The 23,994-nt window shown below is 39.9% G+C and overlaps 1 protein-coding gene across 8 annotated transcripts in view; it reads left to right on the top strand.

Annotated features, from left to right (window-relative positions):
- The window catches only part of MLLT10 (MLLT10 histone lysine methyltransferase DOT1L cofactor), a 290,083-nt gene that overhangs the window by 139,554 nt on the left and 126,535 nt on the right, over positions 1-23,994 (top strand). The window contains exon 1 of one of the 8 annotated variants that reach the window (XM_036281784.1): positions 14,854-14,892. The exons of the other annotated variants lie outside the window; for them this stretch is intronic. Within the exon in view, the coding sequence (XP_036137677.1) occupies positions 14,869-14,892 (24 nt within the window). The 5' untranslated portion in view covers positions 14,854-14,868. Of the gene's footprint in view, positions 1-14,853; positions 14,893-23,994 lie in introns of those variants that run through there. 8 annotated transcript variants of the gene reach the window in all.

The following is a 23,994-nucleotide window of genomic DNA, read 5'->3' as shown; positions in this document are numbered from 1 at the left end:
CCTGGGCATGTGTCCTGACTGGACATCGAACCAGCGACCTCTTGGTGCATGGGTCAACGCTCAACCACTGAGCCACACTGGCCAGACAGAGATTGGGAGTTTTTAAAACCAGCAAGTCTTGGTTCCTTTTTGACAATTGTTCTAATTTACTTTATCTCTATATTCCTGCTTTTTACTATAAATAGCAAAAATTCAGATTGCATCTTCTTATTACCTAGACAATCTCCTTGGTTAAACCATGCAATTCATTAAATACATTTTGTATTTTTTGTGTTACCATAAGCAACAATGTTGCTAAACTTTCAGTTACTATACATCTCCCCCCCCCCACACACACACACTCTTTATTTTAAGCTTTCCATAGCAGCCTCCTGAAAGGCCACAAAGATTCTAGTAACAGTGTCTTCAGTGCTTATTAGGCTTTCACTCACAATCTGAAAGTCCTTCCAGCTTCTGCCCACTGCCTAATTCCAAACAACCCCCATATTTTTAGGGTTTTGTTGTTGTTGTTATGATAGCATCCCAATAACTGGTATTTCTAGCTCAGGTTTCTCATCTGATTGCAGTCAAGATACTGGTTGGACTACAGTTGTTCGAAGGCTTGACTAGAAATTGAGGATATGCTCCCAAGATGGCTTATTCACATGACTGTCAAGTTGATGCTGGCTGAGCAAGAACCTCAGTTTCTTTCTGCATGGACCTTTCCGTATGGCTACTTGAGTGACCTTGTAACATGGCACCTAACCTTTTGAGAGAGAGAGAGAGAGAGAGAGAGAGAGAGCGAGCGAGCGCGCGCGCGCGAGCTGTGAGAGAAAGAACAGGGTGAAAGCTGCAGTAAGTATTTTTTGTGACCTATTGTTTTTCAATATCACATATTGTTTTTCCCCCTATTTTAACACACTTTTTTCTAAACTATTTTTTGGTGTTAAATGTATATATAAAAGTATCATTTGGCATTTTAACCAGTTTTAAGACACACCACCAATTTTGCAATATTCTGTTGGTTATGTAGTACCATCTGTTCAGTATGGATGGATACTACCTAGAGGCAAAGATCATTGGGAACTATTTTGGAGGCTGGCTACCACACCCTGAAAATTGGGCAAAGCTATTGTTTCTTACCAAATTTTCACCCACAAGTCTTAGCATTCATTGAAGATTATACCTGAAATAATGTTTGCCACAAGATGATGTTCTAATTCTATCATTCTACATTCATTAGTTGGCATTCCACTGTAAATAAGTTATTCCTTCCCTTTCTTTATTAGTAATGGGGTAGGGGGAGTCTACAGAGGAAATCAAGAAGTAGCAGTAGTTATAGGAGGAACTTAGGAGAGATTGTTATTTTGGAATCCAGGGAAAGGGAATATTTCAAGAAAGCCAGTCAGGGTTCAGCAGTGTTAGATACATATGAAATATCAAGTAGTATATGGATAAATATATATTCTTTGGATTTGTTAACCTGAAATTAAAAAGTGGAGAGGCAAGAAGCATTTTGGGGAGAATCAAAAATTGAAATTTGCAGGGCACAGATTCAGGCTGACTCCCAAATAGTGTTCCAGTTACAGGGCAAAGGCAAAGGGATTTTTATGAGAAAAGGAGAGGAATAATTACATGTATAGAAGAAATTCCTATTGGTGTTAGTAAGCCAAGTTACTCTTTAGATATACATGCTTGGTTACTATTTCTTTCTTTAGATTAGGGAGTCTATATTTATTATTCATTGTGTTTGTAAAGCTTTTCTTCTGGCTTTACAAACAGTTGTAAGACAATGTTTGTTTGGCCTAGTCCAAAGATCTGGCCCAGTTCAAATAGTCTGTAAGATGCACGAGGCAGTTAGCTCATCCGGAATGGCAGTTCCAACTTCATTTTGAAATGGCTTCACTTATGTCAGCTTTCACAGATTTAATGATAAAGAAGTTGTTGAGGGGGAGTTTCAGTGTAAAGATGAGCGAAGAAGCTAATTGAGGTTGCCAACATCACTACTCTTGTAGTTTGGGGCTAAAATAAGCGTTACTTAAACACAAGCACTGGAATACCTTGATAGTCAATCTGATAGCCTAGATGCCTCCCAAGTGACTAACAGGTGGGAGCATATACAGTGTGGAGATGCCAGACAAAGGGATGATTCACATCGTGAACAGAGCAGGATGGCACAAGATTTCATCTTGCTACTCAGAACTGCTACTGAGTACAAATATAAACGATAAGAATTTTTATTTTTGGAATTTTTCATTTCATATTTTTGGACCATAATTAACCTCAGGTAACTGAAATCATAGAAAATAAAATCAAAGATAAAGGGCCGGGTAAGTACTGTATTAAGAAAAGCCTAGAACTGGGCACACAATAACTCAGGTTAGCAGAATGGAGCCTGTTTTTTTCCAGTGGGTCCACGATACCTCACAAAAGTCTCCTAAGCTCTGTATATGGTGCATTTCCCAGATTTGTAGGGTAGGAAGAAAAAACTTGACTGGGGCTGAGCTCTTCTGACTTCCCCCTCTCCCCCCAGTCCTTGGAGTATCAGGTACTCTTGCCATTGCCCTTTGTTGTCTTGAGCCCCTCAGCCTCTCTGCTTTCCACCCCAAGGCCAGCATTGCCAAATCCTTTGTGTCATAATAACTATTTTAAAAGCAAGTGATTTCTTTTTTCACTTTAAAAATGAGCAATAGCAGAAACAAATCAATGTCAAACTTCTACTTGTAACATTTTAACTAACAGAGGAAATGGATGAAGAAAAAGTATGTAGTGCAGAGACAGAATACATTAATAAACTATTTAGCGTAGCTCTCCAACCACGTGTACTTCTCTGTTTAAGCTTGTTTTACTTCTCATATGCAAGTGATAATGACGTGGGCTCCAAGGTTCTCTCTATAGTATTCCCCTCTCCCCTCGCATAAAAATGTACTGTCTCAAACACTTTTAAGTGAAGATTTCTGTGGCAATCAGTGCATTCATATTGTTGTATCTATCACCACCACTCTATCTGAAGAACTTTTCATCTTGCAAAATCAAAACTCTGGCCCTTAAACACTAACTCTCCATTTCCCCTGCCCACCCCCTGGCAACCACCATTCTACTTTCTGTTTGTAGGAATTTGACTACTCTAATTCCTCGTAAATGGAATTATACAGTGTTTGTTTTGTGACTGGCATATTTTACTGAGCATACTGTTCTTGAGATTCATCCATGTTGTGACATATGTGAGAGTTTTCTTGCTTTTTAAGGTAGAATAATCGCATGTATATACCACATTTTGCTTATTTATTTGTTGATAGATACTTGGGTTGTTTCCACTGGTGTACAAATATCTCTGCAAAACCCTGCTTTCAATTCTTTTTTTTTTTTTTTTTTTGGTAAATGCCCCTAGCGGTAACCGAACCTGGGACTCTGTGGTCCACAGGCCTACGCTTCAATCCAATGAGCCAAACCAGCCAGGGCCTGCTTTCAGTTCTTTTTGGTATATACTCAGAAGTGGAATTGCTAGATCACATGGTGATTTTGTGTTTAATTTTTTTTGAAGAACTGTTATTCTGTTTTCTATAGCAGCCATACCACTTTACATTCCTACTAGTGGTTCAGATTTCTCCACATGCTTGCTAACTTTTGTTTGTTCTGTAGTGGTTTTGCACCTTCATTATGATAACTTACTTGGTGTTTGGCTCTTTTGTTTATCTACACGGGACTGATTATTGTCAGATAAACTTTGTGTATTGATTATTGTTTGATAGTTACATTAGAGGAAGAGCCAGATTATATAAAATGTAAAATTTTATTGATTTAGTAAGAAGTTCTAGACTACACCGTCAAATACTACTTTCTGAATTGATAGAAATATTCTATAACTGTGTTGTTTAATACATAGCCACTGGGCACATCTCCCTATGGAGCACTTGAAATGTATCACATTACTGAATATTTAATTTTAATTAAGTTAAATTTAAATAGCCACATGTGGCAAGGATTTGCCATATTGGACAGCATGGCTGTAGTAAATAAGAGCTTTTTTGCTCATATTTAAGATTTTCTGGATAAATATCAGGGCTACTTGTGTTTGAATTATGAGGATTTTTATTTAATTTCTTATTTTGTTTAACCATTTACTTCATTATGAAGTGCATTACTCTCAAATATGGGCACTAATAAATTTTAGGTCAGTAAGGAATTTATACTAAGTCATTCATTCAGCAGGTAGACTTGATAAAGTTTGTGTGATAAATAATTGTACATGTATTAATCTTAATTGATGAATTATTAGCAGAATTACGTAGAGAGAAGATAGTTACCCAGTATGATTTTGTGTAGTAAAATCTTTCACTCAATTGATGTTTCTATGAAATTCTTGTATAGGCCTATTTTATTGTTAACCTTAATTGTCACATATAACCCCAGCTGATTTTTTTAAAAGTGTACTGTCGTAGTGGTTTCCGAAATTGAGTGTTACTAGTTTAGGATAGTCTGAAGGGATAAAATAAATTAGTAAGCCAGAGTGAGGATAAGGTCAGTCAGAGGAAAATAAAGTGCTTGAGAAAATTTAAGAGAAGCTTCCTGTGAGATAGTAGGAAATGCTAAATGAAAGAAGTAGTATTTAAGAAAAGTCCTGAATGTTGTCAGTGGTTTTTATTTTTATTTTTTTAGTCATTTAAAAATTTTTCAATTAAAGTTGACAACACAGTATTGTATCAGTTTCAGGTATACAAGCCAGTGATTAGACATTATGAAACTTAAGTGATCATCTTGAAAAATCTCATGCCCATCTGACACCATACATAGTTATTAGAATATTATTAACTATAATCCCAATGCTGTACTATATACCCCCATGACTAAACTATAACTACTAATTTGTACTTCTAAATCCCTTCACCTTTTTCACCCATCCCCCTAACCCTCCTTCCATCTGGCTACCAACAAAATGTTCTCTGTATCTATGAGTTTATTTCTTTCTGCTTGTTATTTTCATTTTTGGATTCAATTATTGATATCTATTTGTTGTCATTTTATTCTTCATATTTTTTTATCTTTTTTTTTTCTTCTTAAAGAGGACCCTTTTACATTTCATTTAATACTGGTTTGGTGATGATGAACTCTTAGCTTTTTCTTGTCTGGGAAGCTCTTTATCTGACCTTCAATTCTAAGATAGCTTTGCTGGGTAGCATAATCTTGGTTGTAGGTTTTTGCTTTTCATCACTTTTAATATTTCTTGCCACTCCCTTCTGGCTTGCAAAGTTTCTGTTGAGAAATCAGCTGACAGTCTTATGGGTGCTCCCTTGTAGGTAACTAACTGCTTTTCTCTTGCTGCTTTTAAAATTCTTTGTTTTTAACCTTTGGCATTTTAATTATGATGTGTCCTGGTGTGGGTGTTTTTTGATTCATCTTGTTTGGGAATCTCTGGGATTCCTAGACTTGTATGTCCATTTCTTTCACCAGATAAAGGAAGTTTTCTGTCATTATTTTTCCAGATAGGATTTCAATTTCATGCTCCCTTTTTTCTCCTTCTGGCACCCCCATGATGCAAATGTTGCTACTCTTGCAGTTGTCCCACAGTCTCCTTGCACTATATTTTTGGATTCGTTTTTCTTTGTATGTAAATTCTTTTTTACTAATTAGTGTATTATTTGTTACAGATGTTTCTCCTTTTTCCCTGCAGACACTCTACTCCCTATCTCGCCTTCATTTGTTATACATACGTGCATATAAGTCCTTTGGTTTAATTCATCCCCTCCCCCCACCCCCATCCTGAGGTTTATCAGTCTGAAATATACTCCTTTCTATGACTCTGGGTCTGTTTTGTTCATCAGCTTTTTTTGTTTATTATAATCCACAAATAAGTGAGATCATGTGGTACTTGTCTTTCTCTGATTGGCTTATTTCCAATAGCATAACACTCTCTAGGTACCTCCATATCATCTCAAAGGATATGAGATCTTTCTTTCTCACAACTGCATAGTGTTCCATTGTGTATATGTACCACAGCTTTATTTTTTAAATCTTCACCTGAGGATATTTTTCCATTTTTTGTTCAGATATAGAGTGGGAGGGAGAGAGAGGAAGAGAGAGAGAGAAATATAGATGTGAAAGGAACACATTGAGGGCTGCCACCCACACGACCAACCAGGGCCAGGGACAAACTGCAACCAAGGTACATGCCCCTAGCGGACACGGAACCCGGGTCTCTCTGGACCGCAGGCCTACGCTCTAGCTGCTGAGCCAAACTGGCCAGGGCTGTACCACATCTTTTTATCCGCTCATCTATTGATGGATGGTTGAGCTGCTTCCAGATCTTAGTAATTGTAAATAGTGCTGCTATGAACTCAGGAGCTGGCTTGGGATTTTAACCCCGAGGGAGCCGCTCCCAGCTAAAGCAACTGTCGTCTGTGGGCTCCCAGCCCGATCTCTTGTGCCTTCACAGTTCTTACCAGGCTCAATGTAGTGTCATCTTCTTCTTCTTCTTTTTTTTAAATTAATTAATTTTTGTTACAGATGTTTCTCCTTTTCCCCCCACTGATACCCCCTTCCCTTACACTCCCCCGCACTGTCCCCAGCTTTTTTGTTCATGTCCATTGTTCATGCATACATGCATATAAGTTCTGTGGTTTATCTCTCCCCCACTACCTCCTCTTCTAGGGATTGTCAGTCTGTACCCCACTTCCACGTCCCTGGGGCTACCTTGTTCCTCACACTGTTATGTTCCTTGTATTTCACAAATAAGTGAGATCATGTGATAATTTGTGTTTCTCTGCTTGGCTTGTGTCGCTTAGGATAATATTTTCCAGGTCCCTCCATGTCATCTCAAAGGATAAGAGATCTTTCTTTCTTAACAGCTGCATAGTACTCCATTGTGTATATGTACCACAACTTTTTTATCCATTTGTCTACTGATAGACATTTGGGCTGTTTCCAGATTTTAGCTATTGTCAATGTGCTGCTATGAACATAGGGGTGCATTTATTATTTCCTATTGGTGTTTCAGGCTTCTCAGGGTATATTCCTGGAAGTGGGATTACTGGGTCAAATGGCAGTTCAATTTTTAATTTTTTGAGGTAACACCATATTGTTTTCTATAGTGGCTGCACCAGTCTGCATTCCCACCAGCAGTGTACTAGAGTTCCCTTTCCTCTACACCCTCACCAACACTTGTTTCATGATTTGTTGATGGTGGCCATTCTGACAGGTGTGAGGTGAAACCTCATTGTTGTTTTAATTTGCATCTCTCTGATGATTAGTGACATTGAGCATTTCTTCATATGTCTCTTGACCATTTGTATGTCCTTTTTGGAGAGGTGTCTATTCAGCTCCTCTGCCCATTTTTTAATTGGGTTCTTTATCTTCCTTTTGTTGAGTTGTATGAGTACTCTATGTATTTTGGATATTAACCCCTTATCTGATGTATCATTGGCAATTATGCTCTCCCATACAGTGGGTTGCCTTTCCCTTTTTATGGTTGTTTCTTTTTCTGTGCAGAAGCTTTTGCGTTTGATGTAGTCCCATGTGTTCATTTTTCCCTATTTCTGTTGCCTTAGGTGATGTGTCAGTGAAAATTCTGCTGTATATGATGTCCGAAATTTTGTTGCCTACATTTTCTCCTAGAATTTTTAAGGATTCACGGGTCACATTTAAGTCTTTTATCCATTTTGAATTTATTTTTGTGTATGGTGTAAGTTGATGGTCTAGTTTCATTTCTTTGCATGCAGCTGTACAATTTTTCCATCACCATTTATTAAAGAGGCTGTCTTTTCTCCATTGTATGCTCTTGCCTCCTTTGTCCAATATTAATTGAGCATAATATCTTGGGTCAATTTCTGGGTTCTCTGTTCTGTTTCACTGGTCTATATGCCTGTTCTTGTGCCAGTACCAGGCTGTTTTGATTACAGTAGCTTTGTAGTATAACGTGATATCTAGTATTGTGATCCCACCTACTTTGTCCTTCTTTTTTCAAGATTGCTGTGGCTATTCGGGGTTTTTTTTTTGTTCCATATGAACTTTTGAAGTACTTGTTCTAATTCTGTGAAGTATGTTGTTGGTATTTTGATGGGGATTGCATTGAATCTATAGATTGCTTTGGGTAGTATGGACATTTTAATGATGTTTATTCTTCCAATCCATGAACAAGGTATGTGCTTCGACTTTTTTATATCTTCCTCTATTTCTTTTTGCAATGTCCTGTAGTTTTCTGCAAATAGGTCCATTACTTATTTGGTTAAGATTATTCTTAAGTATCTGAATTTTTCTGCCACAATGATAAATGGGATTGTTTTTTTAGTTTCTCTTTCTGTGAGTTCATCATTGGTGTAAAGGAATGCCATTGATTTCTTTTTATTTTTTATTTTTTTTTATCTTTATTGTTGAATGTAGAATGTATTACAGATATTCCTCATTTTTCCCCCATTGATCCCCTCCTCCCCACTCTCGCCCCCCTCCCGCCTTTTCCCACACTATTGTCTGTGTCCATTGATTACGCATATAAGTTCTTTGGTTTATTTCTTCCCACCCCTCAACCCCATTCCCTTTGAAGTTTGTCAGTCTAGCAATGAATTTGTACTTCTTAATCCCTTCACCTTTTTCACCCAATCCCCCAACCCCCTTTCCATCTGGCAACCAACAAAATGTTCTCTGTATCTATGAGAATGTTTCTCTTCTACCTGTTCATTTTGTTTGTAGATTCCATTGTTGATAGATATGTATTCATTGCCATTTTGGTTGTTCATATATTTTATCTTTTTCTTCAAAAAGACCCTTCATCATTTCATATGATAATGGTTTGGTGGTGATGAATTCCTTTAACTTTTTCTTGCTGGGAAACTCTTTATATGGCCATCAATTCTAAATGGCAGCTTTGCAGGATAGAGTAATCTTGGTTGTCAGTTCTTGCTTTTCATCTCTCTGATTTCTTGCCACTCCCTTCTGGCCTGCAAAGTTTCCTTTGAGAAATCAGCTGACAGCCTAATGGGAACTCTCTTGTAGGTAACTAGCTGCCTTTCTCTTGCTGCTTTTAAGATTCTCTCTTTGTCTTGATCCTTTTGCATTTTGATGATGATGTGTCTTGGTGTGGGCCTCTTGGGATTCATCTTGTTTGGGACTCTCTATACTTCCTGTACTTGTGTGTCTGTTTCCGTCACCAAGTTAGGGAAGTTTTCTGCCATTATTGTTTCAAACAGGTTTTCAATTTCTTCTTCTCGCTCTTCTCCTTCTGGCACCCCCAAGATGCGAATGTTGGCACGCTGGAAGTTGTCCCAAGAGGCTCCTTACACTATCCTCATTTTTTTGGATTCTTTTTTCTTTTTGCTGTTCTGATTGGGCGTTTTTTGCTTCCTTACATTCCAAATCGACTGTTTGCTTCTTGGGTTTATGTACTCTATTATTGAATCTGTGTAAATTATTCTTTATTTCAGTTAATGCCTCCTTCATTTCTGACTGTGCATCCATCATTTCTGATTGGTCCTTTATTATGCTCTTGAGGCCCTTACTAAGTTCACTGAGGTTCTCACTAAGTTCATTGAGCATCCTTATAAGCAGTGTTTTGAACTCAGCATCTGTTAGGTTGCTTATATCCATTTCGCTTAGTTCTTTTCTTGGGGTTTTGTTCTGTTCTTTCATTTGGGACCTGTTTCTTTGTCTCCTCATTTTGGCTGCCTCTCTGTGTTTGTTTCTGTGTATTACTTAAAGAGCGGTATGTGGCTAGGTGAGACCAGATGCTGCTTCTTTGAAAGAATTTAGGAAAAACCTAAAGCCGGATCCAAGAGAGGCCAATCCTATGGTTGAGCATGTGGCAACAGCTTGTGTGGGCCTTAAAGTTGGGTGCGGCGGGGCCTCAGGGAGTCATCAGGGCAGGTCTACCAGTGTGAGCCAGGTTGCTGGAGTCCCAGGTATGGCTGCTGTCTGCTGCCCCAGGGAAGGGGCTCACCAAAGGAACAAAGGCCTCTGATAGCACGTTTGTCCCGGAGAAAGCCCCCTCTCCAGCCCTCGCTCCAGTGCCAAACAGCTCAGTTCTTCCCTGTATGTCCCTCGAGCTGCCTCCCCTCCAAGCTTAGAGGGAGAGAGTCCGATAAGTCCGTGCGAGGGCCCTTTAAGGAGCTGCCTGGCGCTCCAGCCGCGTCAGCTTCCCTGACCCTTAGTTTCTGCTGGTTTTTCCAGCCAGAATCATGGCGACTTCTCTTCCTGACACTGGAACCATGAGCGGGGCACCTGGTGTGGGACGGGGACCCCTTAGTCCTCAGGAAGGACTTTTCCAGCCGAGGTATCCTCCTAATTTTTATCTGCCACACGTGGGTGTGGGACTAACCTGTCTGCCTCCGCCCCTCCTACCAGTCTCCGTGTGGCTGCTGCTTTAATTCCGTAGTTGTGGACTTCCATTCAGCTTGATTCCAGGCAGTTTTGAATGATGGTGGTTCTGTAGTTTAGTTGTAACTTTGATGTGGTTGTGGGAGGATGCAATACCGAGATTATCTACACTGCCATCTTGACTGGAAGTCCACCATTGATTTCTTGACGTTAATTTTGAATCCTGCTACTTGCCAAATTCATTTATTAAGTCTAGTAGATTTTTGATGGGGTCTTTAGGGTTTTCCTTTTTTTGGGCGGTGTTTTTTGTTTCCTTATATTCCAATCCATCTACATTTAAGGTTATTATTGATATGTGCTTATTTATTGCCATTTTTGTTTAGTTTGGTTATATTTTTCTTCCTATTTCTTCTACTAATTACAGCAGTCCTTTTAACATTTCTTGCAGTGCTGGTTTGGTGCTAATGTATTTCCTTAGCCTTTTTTTTTGTCTTGAAAGCTCTTTATTTGACCTTCTATTTTGAATGAAGGCCTAGCTGGGTAGAGTAGTCTTGGATTCAGATACTTGTTTTTCATGACCTTAATTATTTAATGCCATTCCTTCTGGCCTGTAGTGTTTTTTGTTGAGAAGTCAGCTCAAAGCCTTATAGAGGTTGTTCTGTGGGTAACCTGTTGCTTACCTCTTGCTGCTTTTAGGATTCTCTCTTTGTCTTTAATTTTTTGCATTTTATTTACTATGTGTCTTGGTGTGGGCCTGTTTGGGTTCTTGGGGCTCTCTGTGCTTCATGAACTTGAATGCCTTCCTCCTCCACCAAATTAGGGATGTTTTTTGTCACTATGTCATCGAATATATTCTCTAACCCTTGCTCATTTTCTTCTTTGGGGACTATGATGCGAATATTATTACGTTTCTAGTTGTCCCACAGTTGTCTTAATCTATCTTCCTGTTTTTAATCGTTTTTTCCTTTTGGTTTTCTGATTGGTTGATTTTTTTCTACCCTATCTTCTAATTCACTTCTCCTGTCCTCAGCTTTCTCTACTCTGCTGTTTAGACCTTCCAATGTGTTCTTTATTTCTGATATGTCATTCTTCATTTCTTCTTGGTGGTTTTTAATTTCCAGTTGGTTGATTTTCAACATTTCTATGTTCTTACTCATGCTGTTGAGCTTCCTCAAGATCATAGCTCTGAATTCTAGCTCTGTTAACTTGCTTTACTGCTCCACATTTATCTCATCTTTGGTAGAGGTCTCTTGTTCTTTCATTTTGCCTTTGTTTTTTATCCTCACCCGAGGACATTTTTCCATTTTTTGTTCAGATAGAGCGGGAGAGAGAGAGAGACATCGACGTGAAGGGACACATCGAGCGGCCGCCACCCGCATGACCAACCAGGGCTGGGGACAAACCGCAACCAAGGCACACGCCCCCAGCGGGAACCGAACCCGGGTCTCTGTACCGCAGGCCAATGCTCCAACCGCTGAGCCAAACCGGCCAGGGCTGCCTTTGTTTTTTTTGTTTCACCATTTTGGCTATCACAGTAGGCTTTGGAGCCTGCCAAATTTTCTCTGTGGGTGTTGGTGTTCTGCTATTTGTCGCTCCCTCTCCTGAATTTGGATGAGCAAGGGAGGACCCACTTTAAACACCACTGTCAAGTCTTATTTTCCTGGTTAGAGTTGCTAGCCCAGGAATGGTATAGTTATCCTCTATGTTTTTGCCTGAAGGCTATCAGTAGCATTTACTGGAAGAGCCTTGGGTTCTCTGTTGAATGAAAAACTCCCTCAGGTGCTCAGCTTAAGGGAATTTCCCGAGGGTGGGGCAGATGCTGGTTGTTGGTGAGTCTCAATTTGCATTTCAATGGTCCACCTGGTTTGTGTTGAATCTCCGAGGGAGGGGCCGCTGCCTCTCCCCAGATCCCTGGGAAGGAGTAATATGGCCTCCGTCCTGCGTGACTGCAACTCAGCAAAAGCTCTGAGCCCACTCCAAAGCTCGAGTGTCCCCACACAGGTTCAGTCCAATCTGCCCTCCCTCTGCCAGAGCCCAAGGTGAGTGGCTATGGCTATTTTAGTGTCTGTCTCGGCTCTGGCTGTGGACCCACTTGGGAGTTTAACCCGAGGGCACTGCTCACAGCTAAGGCTGCTGCTGTCTGTGTGCTCCCAGCCCCCCTCTCGCGCCTCCGCAATCCTACCAGGATCAAGTCAGTGTCCCTGGTTATCCTCGCAAGCTGCTTCTCTGTTGCTTTTTCCCGTCCATTTGTCTTTATTTTAGTTGTAATTCCAGTTTGGTCCTGGGAGATGGTCTGTGTAGCTTCCATTCACTGCGCTGCCATTTTGGAATCTCAGTTCTGGTTCTTATCAAGCTGCTGTTCTCCGAAGGAGTGAGTCCAAGTAAATCTGTGCGCAGGCCCTTTAAGAGGAACTGCTTGGGACTCCAGGAGGCTCTGGGTCACTCAGCCACATCCCTGCTGGTTTTAAAGCCTGAAGATACCGGGATTTCTCTTCCAGGCACTGGAATACCCTGGACTGAAGGGTCTGGTGTGGAGTTAAGAACCCTCATTCCTCAGACAGGGTCTTCACAGCCGAGGTGTCCCTCCCGATTTTTATCCACCACAGGTGGCTGTGGGACCAGCTTGTTCTGGGCCTCCGCCTCTCCTACCACTCTCAATGTGGCTTCTTCTTTAATAGTTGTAGGCCTTCCATTTAACCACATTTCAGGCGTTTCTGAATGATGTTTGTTTTGTAGTTTACTTGTAATTTGATGTGGTTGTCGGAGAAGGTGAGTACCACTTTACCTATGCTGCCATCTTGACCCCCACAAAGTACCTTTTTTTTCTCTCAGTGGTTTTTCTTAAGTAGTCATGAGGGGACAGTTTTCTCAATGACAAAAACACTCTTCAGAATACAAGAAGATTAGAAAGCTCAGAGTATTTTAAACATACGGAAGGATCAGTTTGTTGAAAGGATAATGGGGTAAGGGAAAAGAATGATAAGCATGAATACAGGATCAGGCTATTTATGGCAATTCCAATAAGAGGAGTTTGTATTTAATAATGGTATGAGGAAGATTATTCAACCATTGTTGTATGTGAGGTGACACAATTTGGGAGCCCCTGTGATGACTGATAGTTTTGTTTATATCATTTATCTTAATTTTATATATTTTCATCATGAAGAGAGTGGAATTTCTTTATAAATCTTATTTGCCTTTACAAATTTTATTCACCTTTGTATTATCAGTGCTTATGTGCCAAATAAATAATACTTTTACTTAATGAGGGATTGAAATAAGGAGACCAGTTAGTAGAATGATGATGATGATGACTACATAGCAAAGCAACAGTAACTAACGTGTGTAGTATTTAGATACCATGCCAGGCACTTTACCTGTAATAATTGATATAATTCCCAACCACAGACTTTTGAGATAGGTACTAATATTATTTTTCTTTTATTTTTTTTAAGCAAATATATAATTTGTTTTTTTCATCCTCACCCGAGAACATTTTTCCATTTTTTGTTCAGATCGAGTGGGAAGGAGAGAGAGGAAGAGAGAGAAAAACATCGACGTGAAAGGGACACATTGAGTGGCTGCCTCCTGCACGATCCAACCAGGAACGGGGACAAACTGCAACCGATGTATGTGCCCTTAGTGGGAACCGAACCCAGGTCTCTCTGGACCACAGGCCCGATGCTCTAACTGCTGAGCCAAACCAGCCAGAGCGAAATGTATAATTTATTTTTGGAGAAAATAATTATAGGTTTTTCCCAGAAAGGGGAGAAATAACAATAGGAGATCATACCGTAGTTACATGTTAATTACCACATTCTATACACTGTGGATATGTTTAACATGTATTCATTGACAATATGAACTTTTGAGATTTAAAAATCACAAACTCTTGTCCATGTTGTAAATTCATAAATGTTGAAATAAATACCTAGAAATAAGTAAATTTTAAAAACTGAAGCCTTTGACAGTGTTTATAGATCAACCCAAATGTTAAGTAGAAATAGTACAGCAAATAAACTGACCTTACTAGTAGTTTCCACTTAATTTTTTCTTGATATGGCTGTCTGGTGTTTCATTCGTAAAAATACTTCCTACAACCACATGGGTATCCCAGAGATTATGATAAATCACTTTATAGCAGCCAAGATCATCAGTAGAAAATCCTAAATGTTGATAGCATTCATTTCTTTAAGAAAGAGTGTTGTTTGTATATGGTCCAAAAAATGCCAAACCAGATGATGAGTAAGTAAAGTCAGCCCATTAGCCTTCAGCTCAAAGAGCGTAGCATATTTCCTTAGCACCACTAAGAGCATTTCTCTTTCATTTTCTACCTCTTCACTCCAAAGAGTCATATCATTCTTAGTTTTCTGTGTTACAGTCAGAATCATTAGTTTGTTGGTGGCCATTTCTGTAAACAGTGATTGAAAATCTCTTCTCAGCAATTCTGGACATGTTTGGATGGCAAACTCTACTTTGGCACTTACAAAGTATGTTTCTGCACTGTTAATTTCTTGTTCAACAGGTGCATCATTACCCTGAAACTCATTCACATATTGTGCCATCACAAACTCTGTCTTTCACTTGATGAAGGTTCTGCTAGAACATCAGGTAAAGTTTTATGAACCTGGCTTTTCGTCTATGACATGGTCCCATTGAGTCGACAATCAAAACCTATGTTCCCGGGAAGCTAGAATCTCTTATCCTGAGGCCCAAATGGTCCTATTATTTCATCTGGCCATACTGTTCGAGAACATATATTGGGAGGTGCAGTGGCCACTTGAGACTCATCAGAACCTGAAAATCCTGCAGTTGAAAAAGTTTTGGTTAAAAACTATTTTAATTAAACAGTAAAATCCTGGGAGATAGGAAACCAGTCTGGCTCTGTTACAGAGCACCAGTCACCACCGCTGCCTCCAGCTGTCCCAGACCCTGACTCTCCACGCCGTGAAGATGGCAGTGGCCACCGCAGTGGGAGGGGCACCAGTGCTGGCAATGACTAGGCCGAAGCTTTTTTTTTTTTTTTTTTACAGATGTGGAAACTATGGCATAGAAGTTTTAACAGCTTGCACAAATAATATAATTAGTAAAATAGAGGTGAGTGTGAACCCAGGTAGTTTGGCTCCCAAGTTTATGCTCTTGATCACTATACAGTACTGTGCTCTTTAAGCATGTTAGCCTGAATCAAATTAAAAGTAATGAAGTCTCACCCTAGCCGGTTTTGCCCAGCAGTTAGAGCATCAGCCTGCGGTCCAGAGAGACCCGGGTTCGGTTTCCGCTAAGGGCACGTACCGCAGTTGAAATCTGTCCCCTGCCCTGGCTGGGTCGTGCGGGTGGCAACCACTCAATGTGTCCCTTTCACGTCAATATTTCTCTCACTCTCTCTCCCCTTCCCACTCTATCTGAACAAAAAAATGGAAAAATGTTTTTGGGTGAGGATAAAAAAATTTAAAAAGTAATGAAGTCTTGTCTGGCCAGTGTCACTCAGAGGTTGAGCATCAGCCTGTGCACCAAGAGGTCACTGGTTTGATTCCTGGTCAGGGCACATGCCCGGGTTGTGGGCCTGATGACCAGTGTGGGGCATGCAGGAGGTGGCCAGTCTCTCATCAATGTTTCTAGTTCTCCCTTCCCCTCTCTCTAAAATCAGTAAAGAAAAAAATTTTTTTTTTAAAGTAATGAAGCTTAAACTGAGCTTAATGTCTCTAGGATTGGAAGGGTATGGGAAATGATACTCAGGATGTTGAAGGAATAAAATCTGTATGGCCTAGGATCTGATTGAGAATGGCAGGGCAAGGGAAAAGGTATATTGTAAGTGATGGATGGTTATAAGCTGTCTTTACTGGGAACATGGTACCATAAATACAAGTGGGGGCTTGAGGAAAAGCTGGTTTGTGAGTATTATATAAAGGAGGAACTGCCCTGATTGGTTTGGCTCAGCGGTTAGAGTGTTGGCCCTCAGACCAAAGAGTCACGGGTTCAGTTCCGGTGTGGTTCTTTCCCCAGCCCTGGTGGAGTCGTGCAGGAGGCAACCAATTGATGTGTCTCTCTCATCGATGTGTCTTTCTCTCTCTCTTCCTCCCCTCCCCCTCCCACTCTATCAGAAGATAAATGGAAAAATATCCTCGGGTGAGGATTCAAAAAAAAAAAGAAGTGATTTTAGTCACATTAAAATTTAAGGTACTGTAAAGGCAGTTAGAAATGTGACTCTAGTTTGAGATGGGTGAGGCTAGATGTATATTTGATCCAAATAAATGAAATTATGCATATTTTAAAAGTTTGTAAAGTGAGGAGATTGTTTTGATAGTAAAGAAGATATCAGAAGCCTGGCCACTTGGGTCAGTGGATTGAGTGTTGTCCCATGGACTAAGAGGTTTGATTCCTAGTCAGGACATATGCCCAGGTTGCAGGCTCAATTCCTAGTTAGGGGATATGTAGGAGGCAGCTGATCGCTGTCTTTCTCTCACATGGATGTTTCTATCTCTCCCTTTCTCTCTCTCTAAAAAAACAATAAAAACATTTAAAAAATATTTTTTTAAAAAAAGAAGGTATCAGAAGAGTTGTCTGATAGACTTAAGTGATGAGGCTTTGCTTGGACTGAGGTATTTGCATATTAGATATCATGTTTGAATCACTTTTTATCTCTTGCCTCCAAACAAGCTTTGGGTTTGTTGTTGTTGTTTTTTTAAAACATTACTCTCTGTGCTCTAATTATTCTGTCAAGTAGTGATCCTCTTTAGTCTTCGTTTTTATTTTCTTATTTCCATCTCAGTTCAAATCCAACACTTAATTTTGGTTTTATAATGAAGCTAAACTTCCTTTGTCTTATATCAGTCACATTGTATCTCTTATTTGGATATCTTTTACATGATTTTCTTATTTTTTCATTTTGTTTTTGTATTGCTAGTTGTCATCATTCTATGTGTTAATGCTAGGCTCTATTGTGTCTCAAAGCTTATCCCTATCTTTTGTACTTTACTGTTCTTCCTGTGATGTTTAGTAGTGATAGCTTTGGATATCAGATACACCCTACTAAATCCTGACATGTCTATTGGTGAAAATGGCAAAGGCATTTAGGTTTTCCTGGGGAAACACTATAAACTTGTATTGGAGGCCTTGCAACATGCATATGAACTGAACTTGATCCCTGAGTATGAGTGGTATGAGAAAGAAGTCATTAGCAATGTCCAAGACAACCAGGTAAGTACCATCACTCTGAGTAATGGATTTAGTCTATAAAGCAGTGGCTATAACATCATTAACTAAACTCACTTTACAGTAATTCAGTATATGCCTCCAGCTTCAGTTAACCTTTTGTCACTGACCTAGCAGGGCTTTTGTGTTGAGATACTGCATTTCTTAGTACCCCTGGTATTCTAAGTTCTTAATCAAGATTATGGTTTCTCTTTGTCCTCTTGTAATTCTATTCTGTTTCTGTTGGACTACCAAGGAAAGGCAAGTGATTTGGGGAGCAATTTGTATGTTCCATTAGCATCTCCTGATTGGGGGAATACCTGTCACCACTTACAGTTGGTAATGATAAGTATATAACACAAGGGTTTGCAAACCTTTTCTATAAAGAATCAGATAAATATTTTAGTCTTTGCAGATCTCATACAGTCTCTGTCATATATTCTTCCTTTTTTTTTAAAGAACTCATTAAAAGATGTAAAAATCATTGCTAACTTGGGTGCTATATTTTGCAACTCCTGATATATCAATTGCTGCTATACTGTGAGATGTATAAGTAGTAACAAAAGTACGCTGGTTACTGAATGGCCCGGCCTACAAAGTCATGTTAGCTTACCTACCCCACTGTTGATCTCTGTTCTGTATCCTGGTGCCTTTTTCTTCCATTGGTCCAAGTAGGAGAGTGATCTGAGTGTCTTTGTGTGATAGAGACTTTAAAATTTGTGTATCTCCTCTTTCCAAATTCCCCAGCATACTTGAATGGGTGCATATGGCCATCAATTGATTCCTCCCTGGGGACAGGGAAGCCTCATTCCTATGTACATTCATTTTCTTCTTCTTCTTTTTTTTTTATCTTCACCCAAGGACATTTTTGCATTTATCTTCAGATAGAGCAGGAGGGAGAGAGGGGGGAAGAGAGAGAGAGAAACATTAATGTGAGAGAGACACATCGACTGGCTGCCACTCACACAACCCCAACTGGGGTCGGGGACAAATCGCAACTGAGGTGTGTGCCCTTAGCGGGAACCAAACCCAGGACTCTGGTCTGTGGGCCGACGCTCTAACTGCTGAGCCAAACCGGCCAGGGCTCATTTTTCTTCTTAAAGCAACTGATGCCTTAAAGGGTGAGGAGGTTGAGAAAGAGTGAGAGATCATGGGGATACAGAGTGGTTCCACACCATTAAATATGTCTTCATATTTACTTGCAATTTGGAAGGGTGTGATGGCTGCTTATGGGTCATCGACATACATTTTCCTTGTCAGCATTCATAGTGCTCTGTATTGTGATGTACTCAAGGATGAAACCAATTATTTCAGCCCTGGGAATCCTTGACTCAGCAGCACCCAGTTTGCACACTCTGGTTGACCTAATCTTGGCTCACACAACAGGGATCTGCTTTGGAAACCTCTCCTTTATCTGGGGCATCTGCTACCCCATTACTAAGATGATGTCTTAAGTTTTCACCTAGTTTCAGTAAGGTGCTAGTTCCATAAGGCCTGGGAGAATTTTTCAAGGTGACAGTGCTAATTTTAAGAATTTACCTAGATTTCTCATTTGCCAGTTGGTCACCTTTATCACACTGTAGATGCTCTGTTAGTATTGTAAACCCAATCTGGGCATTAAGAGCCTAAATCCTAGTCAAGGTCTGAACTATAATTTCCCATGGGAATTGATCTATCTTTGGGAAATCACCCTAATAGGACCAAAGCTTCCTTATAAGAACCAGGACCCACTGTAAAAAAAACTTTCTGTCATCTCCAAGTGAATTTAAAGTTGGCAGGGTAGACTGTAGGAGGTGTTGAGCGATAAGACAACCTAGCTGTTTTCATTTTTCTTTCACGTGCTGTGCCCACCTTCTCATCTCCCAAGGGAACCAGAGTTCTTAACGATTTGCCTGATTTATGTTTTTAGTGGTTGCTTGCCAGTTTCCCTCTTTCATGTTCATTATAGATGAGAATCTATCTCTCTAACCTTTCTAAAAGAGTTGTAACCTGTTCACTAAGGATGAAACCTAGTACTCGTTATTGTTTCAGTGGGGTGGAACTGAAGCCAGCTGCCATATTAGCAGGGGAGATTTACCAACCACCAGAACATAATTTGAACAACTCTCTGAATGTACAGTAAGTCCTTACTCATCGTTGTCAGGTTTTGTGACTTGAAGCAAAACAATGTATAATGAAACCAGTTTTACCATAGGCTAATTGATACAGACAAGAATGAAGTTCTTATGGTATCTCATCAGTACTATAAATGAAACCCGTTGAACTAAACCACTTTATTCAAGGACTTGCTGTATTTGCCAGTACTTAACCCGCTACTACCTCCTCAATTCCTCCTCATTGTCAGGCAGTAGAATGGAGGACCATTTACTACTGCCTGATTGACCATAAGGAATTGCTCACTATGTTTGTTACTCATTCCCATAGACGTCCCTCAGATCCCATTAATTGGCCTGTGAGATCCTTATCTTTCCTTTTGCAGAAAGCTGTGCCACTAATAGCATCATATTCTTATCACTGAACAGTTAAGAACTATGAAAGCGTTTTATGATTTTACCCTACATATATGGTAACTAGTTAGTAGACAGGAGAATTCTGTGTTTCCTCAAGACCCAGTTTCCATAGGGTAATGCAGAGAGTGCCAGATGATATCTGCTCATAGAGTCTGTAACATTGCCAGTAGAGGAATCCTGAGCTTAGGGCACTTGAATCTTTTGTAATGGACAGTAAGTGTGGCTACCCTCTGCTCTTAAAACAGATACTCTGATAGTCCAGAACAATGGGCAAGCCATTGCCTCACTCAAAAGACATGCAGAAAAAGTAGGAACATACAGAATTGTCTCCCAACACAATTTTCAAATTATGTTTGGTTTAATACAATGTTTATTTATTTATTTTTATGCACAATTAAGTCCAAAACAGGTATTCTTTTTTTGGTTATTGTTCTGAGTACTACTTTTGATCATTTCCATGTTATCAGGAAAAAAAATGTACCCCCTCCCATTTCTGCACTTTATTCATAATTGTCATTTTATTGTTTTGCTTTGATCTAGTAAATCCTTTGCCTGTTATGCGGCAAGATAGAAATATAGGATATGTTTTCTTCTAAAAAAATTATTTTTTCAATTATAGTTTACATACAATATTATATTAGTTTCAGGTATACAACCCAGTGATGAGACATTTATATAACTTTTCTTCTGCATTTATGAATCTGTTTCTATTGTGTTTGTTAGTTTCAATTTGTGCCTCTTAATCACTTTACTTTTTCCACCTCCCATCCCCTCCTCCCATCTGGCAGAGCATTGTTTAAAATGCAAGTTAATTTAAAAAAAAAAAAAAAAAAAAAAAGACCACTCTAGAATCCAACATCTAGAAATAGCCATTACTATTAAGTAAACATTCCAGATGTTTTTTCTATAAAGAGGTAGAAAGTATACGTCACTAGATAAAAATTGTCTTGTTAAAATGATGTAATGCTATAAAATGTTTAAAATATTATGATCAGATTTACTTGGCTATACGAAGAAAGAGAAAGTGAAATAAAATAGATAACATTGTTGAGCTTCAAATAAAATTTCTTTACCACAAGAAATATTTCCTTTAATGTACCTTTAAATTGAATAATAGTGATTAAAACAAACAAAAAACATTGAGAGTTAAGACTGTATTTCCAGTTCAGATGCTTGTAGCTGTAACAGAATATTGCTAAAGCAATAGGCAATTTTATACTCTTTTTTTTTTTATCCTCACTGGAGGCCATTTTTCCATTTTTTGTTCAGGTAGAGTGGGAGGGAGAGAGAATAACAGAGAGAGAGAGAGAAACATCGATGTGAAAGGAACACATCGAGTGGCTGCCACCCACACAACCGACCAGGGCCGGGGACAAACTGCAACCGAGGTACATGCCCTTAGCGGGAACCGAACCCGGGTCTCTCAGGACCGCAGGCCGACACTCTAACCGCTGAGCCAAACCGGCCAGGGCAATTTTATACTCTTTTGAATAAGAAGTTCAGAGGCTAGGTTTTTCTAATACTGATTAATTTAACAATAGCCAGTTCAACAATGGTAGGGCTTTGTTTTCATTTTGTGGCTCTCTTGGCTTTTCTTTTTATTTATTTTTTAAAATTTATGTTTATTGTCAAATGTATTACAGATGTCCCTTCTTTTTCCCCCTATTTACCCCTTCCTCCCTGCTCCTACCCCTCTCCTGCCCTCCTCACACTATTATCTGTGTCCATTGGTTATGCATATATGTATAAAAGTTTTTTGGTTTATCTTTTCCACCCCCTTTCCCTTTGAGTTCATCAGTTTAACAACCAATTTGTATTTCTTAATCTCTTCACCTTTTCTACCCATTCATGAACCTCCCTCCCGTCAGGCAACCAATACAAAGTTCTCTGTATCTATGAGTCTGTTTCTGTTCTGCGTATTCATTTTGTTTGTAGATTTAATTGGTGATAGGTATATATTTATTATCATTTTATTCATATTTTTTATCTTTTCTTTCAAGAAGACCCGTCAGTATTTCATATAATACTGATTTGGTGGTGATGAACTCCTTTAGCTTTTTCTTGCCTGGGAAACTTTTTATATGGCCATTGATTGTAAATGATAGCTTTGCAGGATAGAGTAATCTTGGTTGTAGGTCCTTCTTTTCATCACTTTATTTTATTTTTTTTAATCCTCACCAGAGGACATTTTTCAACACTTTGTTGAGATAGAGTGGGAGGAAGAGAGAGAGAGAGAGAGAAATCGATGTGAAAGGGACACGTCAAGTGGCTGCCACCCACACGACCCAACCAGGGCCGGGGACAAACTGCAACCGAGGTACATGCCCTTAGCGGGAACCGAACCCAGGTCTCTCCGGACCACAGGCTGATGATCTAACCGCTGAGCCAAACCAGCCAGGGCCTTTTCATCACTTTAAATATCACTCTTGCCACTCTCTGCTGGCCTGCAGTTTCTTTTGAGAAATCAGCTGACAGCCTTATGGGAGCTCCCTTGTAGGTAACTAACTCCTTTTCTCTTGCTGCTTTTAAGATTCTCTCTTTGTTTTTTTGCATTTTGATGATGATGTGTCATGCTGTGGGCCTCCTTGGGTTCATCTCTGTGCTTCTTGAACTTGTATGTCTGTTTCCTTCACCAAGTTAGGGAAGTTTTGTCATTATTTTTTCAAATAGGTTTTCAATTTCTTGTTCTTTCTCTTCTCCTTCTGACACCCCCATGATGCAAATGTTCACATGCTTGAAGTTGTCCCAGAGGCTGCTTACACTATCCTTTTTTTTTTTTTTTTTTTTTTGATTCTTTGTTCTTTTTGATGTTCTGATTGGGTGTTTTTTGCTTCCTTATATTCCAAATCAATGGTTTGCTTCTTGACTGTATCTACTCTACTATTGATTTCTGTAAATTATTCTTTATTTCAGTTAGTGCATCATTCGTTTCTGACTGGTCTTTTTTGATGTTATAAATTTCTTGGAGGTCTCCTTAAGTTCTTTTAGCATCCTTACAACTAGTGTTTTAAACTCTGCATCTGATTGATTGCTTATCTCCATTTTGTTTTGCTTTCTTTCTGGAGTTTGGTTCTTTTCTTTCATTTGGGACTTGTTTCTTTATCTCCTCATTTTGGCTGCTTCCCAGTGTTTGTTTCTATGCATTAGGTAGAGTTGCTATGTCCTAGGGTGGCCTGTTGTTGTAGGTGTGCTGCAGGATCCAGAGGCATAACCTCCCTGATCACCCCAGCTGGTCCCTCGAGGTGCACCCCTAGTGTGGACTGTACACCCTTCTTTTGTAATTGAGTCTTGATTGCAGTTGGCACATCAATGGGAGGGACCCACTTAGGCTGATCAGCTGCAAGGACTGGCTGTGCCCACTGACCACTGGCCCCCGACTATCCCAGAGGATCAGCTGTGTAGGGTCCCACCACTCAGAGCAAGACTTACTTCAGCAGGGCTCTAGTACCCACTGAGTCCACTCCTTGAGTGTGTCATTTGTGGAGGTGGTTGGGTGGTGGTGTTTTGATGTGGTCTGAAGCTGTCCACAGGTGTGCTGGCTCTGGGGCAAGGTCATCCACTGCCTGTGTTCTACCCAGGGCCACCAGGCATAAGCTACAAAGTGGTTTGCAGATGGCTGCTTCTTGTGCTGTGCTTGGAGGTGTCCAGGAAAAGCCAAGTTGTGAACCAAGGCTGGCTGCTTCCAGTGCTGGGCCTGGCGCCACTTAGCAAGAGGTATGGGGCTCACTGAGGCCAGATTCTGCTTTATTTTATTTTATTTTATTTTATTTTATTTTTTATCCTCACCCGAGAACATTCTTCCATTTTTGTTCAGATAGAGTGGGAGGGAGGGAGGGAGGGAGGGATAGAGAGAGAGAAACATTGACATGAAAGGGACACATCTAGTGGCACAACACCAGTCTGGGCCAGGGACAAACTGCAACTGAGGTATGTGCCCTTAGCGGGAACCAAACCTGGGTCTCTCTGGACCGCAGGTCGACACTCTAACCACTGAGCCAAACCGGCCAGGGCC

This window comes from Molossus molossus, unplaced genomic scaffold (genome assembly GCF_014108415.1).
Source record: "Molossus molossus isolate mMolMol1 unplaced genomic scaffold, mMolMol1.p scaffold_m16_p_1, whole genome shotgun sequence".
In the NCBI taxonomy this organism is placed as follows: domain Eukaryota; kingdom Metazoa; phylum Chordata; class Mammalia; order Chiroptera; family Molossidae; genus Molossus; species Molossus molossus.
The sequence above is the reverse complement of the archived record's forward strand: the minus strand, read 5'-3'. Positions and strand labels throughout refer to the sequence as shown.